The 11,838-nt window shown below is 39.5% G+C and overlaps 1 protein-coding gene across 1 annotated transcript; it reads right to left on the reverse strand.

The window, feature by feature from the left end:
* Window positions 1-734: 734 nt before the first annotated feature.
* Window positions 735-3,020, reverse strand: LOC109010579 (subtilisin-like protease 3). The gene has a single exon (XM_018991458.2). The coding sequence runs from the start codon at window positions 3,018-3,020 to the stop codon at window positions 735-737; it is 2,286 nt and encodes a 761-aa protein (XP_018847003.1).
* Window positions 3,021-11,838: the final 8,818 nt, after the last annotated feature.

An 11,838-nucleotide genomic window follows, 5' to 3' on the forward strand; every position in this document is an offset into this window, starting at 1 on the left:
AACGTTAAATCGTAAATATAACGTCTCTCATCAAGCCACGATATGTTTACTCTTATAAAATCTGGTGAGCGGCGCTGCCGGTGCCAAAATTTGGAACACCCCAACGTTAACGAAACAGGAAAGATGACCCTCTCTCTCGCTCTGTACTGTCTTCTCCCAAAGCACCGCCTATACAGCTGCCAAGGTCCTCGAATGGGTTCCACATCCATAAGTGCTTTAGGTGGAACAGATTAATAAATTCCCTTATTAGTGCTCTAATTCAATGTCATGAATATATACTAACTGATCATTCGGTTTCTTAGAACTTCTACTAAAAGTCATTATTATCTGAGTTTTTATGATCGGCAGACCATAATAATTCAGACAATGATGACTTTTTAGTAGAAAAGTTTAAGATACCGAATCACTCCGTCTTCTTAACGGTAAACTAGTTTATTCTACATATACAGGAAAAGACGGTGTGTTCTAGAATTCAGAAGGATGGTTTGACATCACACAATCACAATGATATGGGAAACGATTGACCAAAACAAAAATGACAAAGATTGATATATATGGGTTACATCTCGAGAAACAATGGGCCGGTAAGGTGGTTGCGGAGTTTGAAATGATTAGAACTTGAAGGATGTTAATGCATGACACCCCTCAGAGCGGAAATTTATTTGTTATTTGTTCCTTCACCCATCACTCTTATTGCCAACTTCTTGTGCTCCAAGATATTGAGGCTCCGATGATCATTTAAAAATGATAGTTATTGGGCTTGTAACTGAGTAACGATCAGAAACCCATCTCAGGTATCCCTGAGAAAATGGCTTGCCGATGCTGCCACTTTGTGGGATGAATTCCACTGAATAAGTCACCTTCTGGTTCGCCTTTGTGAATGTAAGCTTGTTAGGATTTACACTCATACCGATCCCTTGAGGTACAAGAAGATCCAGAGTATAAGTGGAATTAGCCAGGCCAACGTTTGTCACCGTCCGCGTGTAATCCTGAGTGCTAGATCCCAGTACGATTGAAAATGAAGGATAGTTTAACTCTGCTTCCGCTATGATTTCTACTTGCGAGCAGTTCACCGCGCGTTGCACAATGAGCTCTACCTGTATGTCAGTGTAGTTCAAACCGCATAAATATGGAATATAATCCTCCGGTTTGGTGTCGTAAACAAGCCCCGGGTTGTTTGCTTTTGTTGGGTTAACATGGCCTGCACCGGTGGCAAAGATGTCAGCAGGAAGAAGCCTTTGGTCGAAAATTGGCTTTCCTCCAAGGTTTAGCACATCAGCGGTGGTCATGATTGCTGACTTGATGGCAGCAGGTGACCAGCTGGGGTGGGAGCTCTTGAGCAAAGCTGCAATGCCACTGAGGTGAGGGCAAGACATTGAGGTGCCGGAAATGACGTTAAATGTTGATTTTGAATACGTGTTATTGTCCACAGGAACTGGCCATGCAGCTAGAATGTTTACGCCGGGTCCAATGATGTCTGGTTTCAAGATTCCAGGGCTTTCTTCGCTTGGGCCTCTGGAAGAAAAGGAAGCAACACTGGGAGCAGATGAGCCTCCAATTACAGTTCCTTTAAACAAGATTGTGGCTGTTGGTGCAGAGGTTGAGTTTATGTAGGCTAGGATTTTCAAACCCGCAGCATAGTTCACCAATGTTGCAGGAAGTACGTGAGGATCAGCTGAGGTAGTAAAGCCATTGATCTCTAGGTCCATGAGAATCATGGCGGCTCCACCAGCAAGTGCAACTACTTGGCCTTTTTCAGTTCTTCCAATCCCCCCTCCTCTCTTACACAACACTACTTTTCTTCTCACATCAATGTCATTCAAGGATCCGGGGGCACAGAAAGCAGATGACATGTTACCATTTGCGCCTGCATAAACAAGAGGCAATAATGTTGAATCGAAATCTTTAGGCTGGAGTAGGGATTCGCCATCATATTGATCCCCGTTTCCAAGTTTTGCTGTTGCCCTAAAGCTTCTGTCAATGGTGCTCGCTCCAACTGTGAGAATCCATGGGGCCTCGTTCGATAAAGAACCATAAAAGGGACCGCCATTCCCAGCAGAACAGCTTACAAAAATTCCTTTTTGGATCGCACCAAATGCACCCAATGCAATCCCGTCGGCATGGAAAGGAGAAGAGCCTCCACCAAGAGAGAGGGAAAGCACATCCACACCATCCTCAACGGCAGTGTCCATCGCAGCCAATATGTCACTCTCAGCACAACCTCCGCCTGCGGAACATACTTTGTAGATTGCCAAGTGAGCAAAGGGCGCCATGCCAACCGCAATACCATTAGCACTCCCAAAAACGTTCGCACCTTTAACAAAATTTCCCGCTGCAGTGCTGGCTGTGTGGGTGCCATGCCCTGCGTCGTCAAATGGCGGTATAGCCACTTTTCTTCCATTTTGGAAACTTCTTGCGCCAATTAGTTTGTTATTGCACGCCGCCGCATTGAATTCACACTTGCCTTTCCATTTAGCAGGGGGAGAAGGCACTCCTTCATCACTAAACGAAGGATGATCCGGCAGTATCCCAGTGTCCAAAACTCCAATTATAGCACCCTTCCCCAAATTCGAATCTTTCCAAACTCCCAACCCCTGGTGCAACCCCAAGAAGGCAGGAGTGTGAGTTGTATGTAAGGACAGAATCCTTTCTGGCCGTGCTGAAATGAAACCATCCATCTTCTCCATGGCTTTCACTTCCTCTTCTGTCAATTTTGCTGCAAAACCGGTGACCACATTTCGGAACGAATACACCATGCGTGGTTGCTCGTTCGAGCTTTCGCTGGTGGAAGGCAAGAAAGATTCGTACCAGCTATCCAACTCTTCTGATTGCAACGTAATTCTACCCTCTGGCCTTTTAACGTGAACGATGTATGTCGGTAAGCTGCTTTGATTTTCATCTATCTCGATGGTCTTTAGAGATTCTTCTTGAGCCATAGTTGGAGAGAGATGAAGCATGAAAAAGAGACTAAGAAAAGAAATGACGACCATTTTTAGCAACACCCCACACTTGTTCTCCATGTTTGCAGAAGAATTAAGTGCTAGTGTTTTGTGTCAGTTCAACCCCATGCACAAATATATATAGATAGAGATCAGGAAAGAAAGGGAGGGGATGTTGGGCACGAGCGCCGGCATTAATTCAAGTAGCAGAGTCGTCATTGGATCTTCCGATACCGGTTTTTTGGGACTTGGCAAAGAGCAATGATAGGTTTTGCATTAGAATTTCAGGTGCGGATTTCTCAAATAACGAGGGCCAGTTCATCTCGTTTAGTACGAGCAGGCGATAGACCCTATGCTATTTCACGTGCATTTTAGCTTTGGAGGCGATCCAACTGATGCTCTGGTACCTGCCGTCAGCTCGTTGGCGCGTACGTACTCGTGATGGTAATTTTTTTTTAGACAATGCTATTATGCTAGTATGTAGTTTAAGTTTGTGTCCTATCATATATTTAATTTTTTTTATTTAATTATTAAAAAAATGGTTTTTAATATATTGATGTATTTTTTTTATTTTTTTTAAATATTTAAATATGTTAAAAAATATAAATAAATAAAAATACAAATTTGTACTAAGCGGCACACCCATCGATCATTGTTGGGCGGTAGTCTGACTCTTTTTTTTTTCTATAAGGATTTTTTTTAAGCAAACGTATTATAAATATATTTAATAGTTACAATATACAATAGTCAACAGTGTGTTAGGTCCCTACATTCATCTTAAACCAACAAATACACAGCACAAGAAAAAAAAATAGGGATCTAGAGTCAAAAGACTTGACCCCCACCCATTTCTCACAAGGGGAAGCTGCTTGAAGCGATTTTGATATAGTTCAAATAAAGGGTTGTAATACTATGACTAAGAATCGCAGTGAAGTGAGTTGTATTGTATTTTGTTGGTCCGGATTGAATGTAGGAGACTTCCACTACCTCTTTCCTACGATCATTGCTTAGGAAAAGTAAAAACATAGGAAAATAACAAACGGTAGATGTGTCGAATTGCTAGAGGATGAGCGCTAGGGACTATGGAGGTGCATGAAGGCCACACGCCACTCTAGAAAAGTGAAAGTTGGTCGGATCTAAAGCATCCGAGGTTGTTGGCCCTGAGGATGCCGCCCATGGTGGCAGCAGGTGCTCCTCGATGGGGCAGCACGTGGATCTCACGTGCGAGTTGAACTGCGTGTGTGAATCACACGCCACTCCATTCGTTATTTTGCTTCGACTGTTTGAAGTATTGGCAACAAGGGAGTCATGTAGTGGGGCGTGTGGTGGTCGTGGGGGGCTAGAAAGCAGTAGATCAGCGCTTCTCCTTGCTATAGATGAAAAACACAATAAAAACTAAAAAACAGTAGACAAGAAGATTAGATCTTTGGATTTTAGTTAGGAGGAAATTGCCTGGAGAGAGAAACTCTTGATATTTGGTCCTACGAGGAGGACCTTACTTCTAAATTTACTGATAATTCTCACTTTTGTTAAAAAAAAATAACATGTATAAAAAGAAAGTTTGGATTTACGAAAAATCTCAAAAGAAACTATCAATGAAACTTGTTTATCCATTTTTTGACTTCAATAATAAGGTTGGATGATTTTTGATTTTTTTTTTTGATTTTTTTTATGTGGTATTTTGTGGCGGTGTATTTGTAATTAATGCTTAATGATAAATGATTGAAAATAAAGACAAATATATATGTGATTCGACATTGAGACTTACGTCATGAGTGTAAAATCCACTTAAAAGTAATTAAATACAAGATCTTCATTATCACTATGCTCTCTACAATCAATCCCAAAGAGATGAAAATGATTGAGCCACTCTCTTGGTCTTCTTTTCCCTTCCCTATATTGATCCTAGCCCCAAAGGAAGCAGATCATTTTTCTTTATTGTTGAAAATATTTTTAAAATAATATATATTATATTTATTATTAAATTATTTTTAAAATTTATTTTGAAAGTCATGAGTTATTTTGGAAAAAGAGAATTTAAGGAAAGGTTGGTTATAATAAATTGGGTCCATATAGGACAAGGGTCCGAAGCACTCTTATGTCAAGAAAGGGGTTTTAATGATTTATTGATAGGAAGGGCCTCTACACGGGCTTGAGGCGTGCAGCCCAGCAAGCCCAAGGTGCAAAGCACAACGCCCAGCCAGCCCAAGCTCCCAGGAAATTGATCTAAAATTTAGTCTTTTAGAGAGTTACAAATGAATTAAATAGAAAATAAGGGAGGGTCCTTCCTACTATGAAAATTTAATAAATATTGTGGACTATTAATAAGGAGTATGCTTCTATAGAGATGATTGGAAGCAGCCCATTGCACAATATTATGTGCACATCAATTTTTTGATCGATGAACTTTCGTCATTTGCCACTCATCAAAACTGTTAAGAATGTGCTTGATGTATCTGATGATGGAATGCATTGTCCAGCCAGATTAATTACTTTGCATTGGTAGTTGCTTGTACTACTTGCTTGGAATAACCTTGGATGTAGAGCTTTTTCATGTTTCTGTTTTGTGCTTCTTGAATGGCAAGTAGAGCTGCTATACTACCTACCATTATTTCGGATAGCCACATCAAAAGATAAAAAATGGAAACCTTTAGAAATATGTCCATGCATTGAGAGCGCCTCTTCCTGATGTTGTTTAGACCTCCAGGCTTGTTTATGGTCTTTGCAGGGTATTGTGGACTTCGGAAAGATACAGATCTATGGTTGGGGTTATAGAATTATGGATGACCTGATTTCTAATGAACCAAAGGATGTCCATGGCTAAGATGGCAAAGAGTTGAAAATTTGAAATGCATGAGCTTCCTCATCAGCGAGGTCCAGTACATATAAATTGACCTAATGGTTGGCCCACGAATTGAATAATCCTATAAGGTAATTTAGAAATTATCTCTTCCAAAAGTTTTCATTTTTTCAAAATTTGTTATTAGGATCTGTTCATTCTGCAGAGAACATGTTTATAATCTCTAGGTTAAATAGTAAAATTTGAGGGTATTTGGATCTAATTTTGTGTATGCATAATACAGTTAAACAAACAAACTTGTTCTGAACTTCATTATATTTTATAAGCAAAATTGCTTCTAACTCGTGTGCATACCATTACTGTTGGAATTGTGGGGGCAAATGTTTTCTTAAGGATAGCGACATTATAATGCGTCTTGAAACAAACTATTTTCTCTCACTATTTTTTTTTCTTTTGCAGCACCTTTGTAGGGTTTGCACCAACATTTGTTGCCTCTTCCCTCTCTTCAAGTCTATTCTCTTTGCTTTATGTCTTGTACTCTAGTTTTATATCTTGTTATTGACTTTTATGTCTCATCTTTACTTTATGTCCAATTAAGACTTTGCTTGGATACTAAAAATAATAAAGAAATATTCATAAATAGTTTTGTGAATAATTTGTAAATAGTAATAAAGAAATTTGAAAATATCTAAGAACAATTTTATTATCAAACAGACCCTATGTTTTATAGCTAACAACTCTCCCTTTCTCCATTAATACTCTTACATAGGGCTGAACAACAACAGAAGAAACCGGCCGGCACCTACGCAAACCAACTGCCGGAGCATGGAATTGGCAGAGAACTGGTCGGCCGATAGTAGAAATTTCCTAAAACCAACGTCGGTCGGTTCGGTTCTGATTTGAACCTGGTTCTAATCGTCGAACCAGCTGATTAAATATATATATTTATATATATCGTAGTTAAAAAGACGTCGTTTCACTTTAGTTTAAGTGAAACGACGTCGCTTTAGACCTAAAGTATACAAAAAAAATAAAAGTGAAACGACGTAGACCAAACGGCGTCTTTTTATACATAACATATTTAAAAAAAAAAAACATGAGTGAAATGATACTGTTTGATTTTAAACTAAACGGTGTCGTTTCGATTTGAGCTCGTTTTCTTGCCCTCTCTACTTCTTCTCCGATTTCTTAGTTTCTCTCATTTTCTCTCTCCTCTGCAATATTTTCTCTCTCTATTCTTTCAGACGAACCTCGCCGCTAAGGGGATCGAGAACAACTGGAGTCGATACGGCCAGTAGGGGTGGGCAGCGGGGCCCCGCCCCCGCCCCCGCTGCCCCGGCCCGGTTCCGCCCCGCACCCGTGCGGCGGGGCGGACCACCCCGTCCGCCAGATATCACCCGAGGGGCTTCATCCGCTATGATGGGGACCACACCCGCCCCGCATCCATATATATATAAAAAAATATATATATACGCATGAAACGACGTCGTTTCTTGCGTAGGTTTTTTTTTTTTAAAACCCAGGCATGAAACGACGTCGTTTCATGCCTGGGTTAATTAGCCCCCCCCCCGATTCCCTCCCTCGGCCTCGCTCACTCTCAGACCCTCACTTCTCTCATCTCTGTCTCTCCGCTCAACCCTCCCTCTCTCTGAGTCTGAGTTTCCGGCGCCGCACCCAGCTACCAGCGGTGGCTTCAACGTCGCCGTGCGCATCCGCCATCCATCCGGTCCGTTTCTCTGCATCTCACCGAAGATCCGAATCCCGAAAGGTAAGAAACGACGAAACCCATTTTATTTTGTTGTGATTTATATTTTTAATGGAGATTGGAGGAAGGATGGGGTTTATCGGAGATGGAGGATGGGATTTTTGTGAATTGTGTGCTGTGGAGCTTAGATTGTGCATGTGTTTTGGTTTGAAATTTGAATGAGTCCGTGAAATGCATGTGAATTGTGTTTGATTTCTCATTTCTGTAATTATTTCGGTTTGGAATCTTTGGATTGAAATTAATTGTGTAATTAATTTGGAATGAAACCCCTAATTTAATTTAGGGCTCAAATCCGAAACCCTAAATTAATTTAGGGGTTTCAATCTTTGAAACCCCTAAATTAATTTAGGGTTTCGAAATACCCTAAATTAATTTAGGGGATTCAAAGATTGAAACCCCTAAATTAATTTAGGGCTCAAATCCGAAACCCTAAATTAATTTAGGGGTTTCAATCTTGAAACCCCTAAATTAATTTAGGGTTTCGAAATACCCTAAATTAATTTAGGGGATTCAAAGATTGAAACCCCTAAATTAATTTAGGGCTCAAATCCGAAACCCTAAATTAATTTAGGGGTTTCAATCTTTGAAACCCCTAAATTAATTTAGGGTTTCGAAATACCCTAAATTAATTTAGGGGATTCAAAGATTGAAACCCCTAAATTAATTTAGGGCTCAAATCCGAAACCCTAAATTAATTTAGGGGATTCAAAGGAGAAAAATCAGTAGAGAGCAAGCATGATTTGGAATTAATTCCGAAAAGTCTCATGCTATACTTTCATTCTTTGAGTTAAATCATACTTATCTAAAAAATTTAAACTCCAAAAAATCTAAACTCTTAGGAGATGATAAATTCATCGTTGGCATGTGGGGTCAAATATATAGCATCCAAAGCCTCGTATTAGCTAGAAAATGAATTTGATATTTTCAATGGGAGGTAAATGAGTTTTAGGCCCCATTTCACAATTTCTTTTGCATATCCATTATGTTATGAAGCCTATGATAATTTGGATTTTCTGCTGCTTCTTGAAAATCATATCCAATATTAGTAGTAACAATTGTTGTTGTTATTATGGAATGATCTCTGTGTGTGTGTGTACACATTTGAAGACATGCAGTCTTCTTGCGAAGCTGGGTGCACATGCATATTGGTTAAGTGGCACCCCTTTTTATGTCAACTTGTATGTATATATATATATAATAGTTGGATAGTATATACAACTAATAAGCAAATAATTGTTTATATATAATTGTATGTAGCTAGAAGGTGTCAAATTGGATTCAATACCTCCTTTGTGAGGACTTGCTTTCATTATATAGGCACTGCCGTGCATGTTACAAGGCTATATTATTTTTTTATTTCTCATTTCTTTGTTAATATTTTATAATTTGTTGGATGTGGACTTTTCCACCTTACTTAAATAAAGGAAACATCCATATTTTCTTGCCTCATATAGTGTATTTGTTAATATACTTTATTAACAACATATAGTGTATTTGTTGTTAATATACTTTATTACATTTTATAACCAAAGTACACAATATATATATGAATGTAAAGTGATAGTGTGATACTTTTTGTTATTCTACTTTTATTTTATGTTCATTATATAGTTATGTTTTCTATTATTTCAGATTTCTTGTTTGCTTTAGTTCATGGATATTCCAGCGGATTCGAGTGCGAGCTCTCCTTTTCAGGCCGAGGGCACCCCTACCCCTACACCTACACCTACACCTACCCCTCCTACTCATACCCCTACCCCTAGCCCTACGGCACCTTGCCCCGCCCCCAAGTCCAGCAAGAAACCTGCTTCAATAGGTTGGACTCATTTCACCAAATTAGAGGGTGGTGACTCAAGTAACCCCCAAGCCAAGTGTAACCATTGTGGCAAAATTTATGGATGCCACTATAGGAAACATGGCACCTCTCAATTAAAGGTGCACTTAGAAGAGCAATGCAAAAAAAGTCCAATATTAAAATCATTACAAGATAAAAGTCAATCTAGGCTAGAAGTTGGACTTCAAAAAATGGCGGATGGGACTAGTGGGGGTGCAAGTTTGAGGGGGTATACTAAGTATGATCCCGATGAGTGTAGAAGACATCTAGCTCGTATGGTCATAATGGACGAGCTACCTTTTCAAATTGTAGACGGGAAAGGGTTCCAGGCGTATTCTCACTACTTGGAACCAAGGTTTAATATTCCCTCTCGCCACACGGTGGCAAAGGATGTAAAAAAGCATTTTTACATTGAAAAGGAGAAGTTGAGGGGTCAATTGGCAGATCAATTTGTTTGTCTCACCACTGACACTTGGACATCGATCCAAAATTTTAATTATATGTCTTTGACTGTGCATTTTATTGATTGCCATTGGACATTACACAAGAAAATCATAAAATTTTATAAAATCACCGATCATAAGGGTGAGACAGTTGGGAAGGCCTTGGAGGCTTCAATAAAAGAGTGGGGTTTGAGCCGAGTTGTTACAGTCACAGTCGATAATGCCTCGTCTAACGATGTTGCATTAGGACATTTGAGAACTTATCTTAGAGAGGCAAATAAGACACTTATGGGTGGTGAGTGTCTGCATGTGAGATGTGCAGCACATATTCTGAATTTGATTGTCAGTGATGGTTTGAGAGATCTTCATGACTCGATTGCTCGAGTTAGGACTGCTGTGAGATGGGTGAGATCTTCTCCTTCAAGGTTGGAGAAATTCAAGGTTGCTGCGAGATCTGCGGGTCTAACATCTAAGAAGGGTCTTTGTACTGATATGCCTACACGATGGAACTCAACATTTCTGATGTTAGAGGCGGCCCAAGAATATAGGCTGGCATTTGCATTATTGGGTGATGAAGACATCCAATATGTAAAATATTTTGATGATCACGGGGGATTGGGGAAACCCGTAGCTGATGATTGGGAAGTTGTAACTATTTTTGTAGACTTTTTGAGGCTTTTTTACGATATCACCACGAGGCTATCTGGAACTTTGTACCCTACATCCAATGTTGTATGCCAGCAAATATGTAGGGTAAAAGAAGAATTAGATGACATGGTCGCGGGTGGTCACATTAGGCTGCGGGAGATGGCATTGATTATGAGGTCAAAGTACGACAAGTATTGGGGAGATTTAACTAGGGCTAATATTTTGTTATATGTAGCTGTCGTATTTGACCCGAGGTATAAGTTGGATGGCATGATATTTGGATTGGGCCTTGCGTACGGGCAAGTATGGGCGGAGCTTATTGCAACAAGGGTTCGGGAAACCCTTACTAGATTATTTGATGAGTTTTCCACCTTGCGGGGTGGTAATATTGCGGCACCTATATCTACCCCCTCAGCCTCAGGCTCACAGTTTCCTGAAGTCGAGAGTGGGAAAAGGAGTAGATTGGAGTGGGGTGAGAGGTATGAGCAGGCCCCCTTCCTCCGGACTTCTGTAGAGGCTCAGTCAGAGATAGACAGATACTTAGCAGCAGAGATGCTACCATTTTCACGAGATTTCGATATATTAAGTTGGTGGAAGGTGAATGCTGTGAAGTATCCCATCCTTTGAGAGATAGCCCGCTCACTTTTGGCCATCCCTGTTAGCACAGTAGCCTCAGAGTCGGCCTTTAGCACCGGAGGACGTGTATTAGATTCATTTCGGAGTTCATTAGCTCCTGCCACTGTGGAGGCTTTGATTTGCACCCAGAATTGGATCAAGGGAACTCCAATTCATGTTCCGGATGTTCGTGAGTATGAGGAGGTCGACGTCGAGGAGGAGGGTGACTTTTGTATTGGACTCACCATTGCCATGGTTTGCATAATTTCTTCCCTAATTGTTTGTTTATAACTTTTTAATTCTAATTTGTTTTATTTTTAACTTATTAATATTTCAGGTTTTTTGACTTATTAACTTTTATTTTTAACTTATTGATTTTCAGTCTCACAGCAATCGACATTCGACACAACTCAGTGAACTCACAACTACGGCTCCACCCCAAAATTAATTTTCTTAATTTACAATTATTGTAATGTTGCTACAATAGTTAATTATACAATTTGTAATATTTATTTTTTTTAGAAGAGTTTGTAATAGTGTAATAGTTTATTAGTTCTCTTAATTTGTATAATTGTAAACTATTTATTGTAGCATAGTGTCTTATTGCCTTAGTGATGAATATTACTTAATTATTTAATAGTTAAAACTTAATATCTACTTATCAAAAAAAAAATATTTCTTTTCTGTTTTTAAATTTTATATTTTTTTTAATATAAATAATGGGCCCAAAGTGGCCCAAAATGAATTCTGGGCCCAAAGGGGCCCAAAAACTGATTCTGGGCCATTTATGGCTA

This window comes from Juglans regia, chromosome 2 (genome assembly GCF_001411555.2).
Source record: "Juglans regia cultivar Chandler chromosome 2, Walnut 2.0, whole genome shotgun sequence".
In the NCBI taxonomy this organism is placed as follows: domain Eukaryota; kingdom Viridiplantae; phylum Streptophyta; class Magnoliopsida; order Fagales; family Juglandaceae; genus Juglans; species Juglans regia.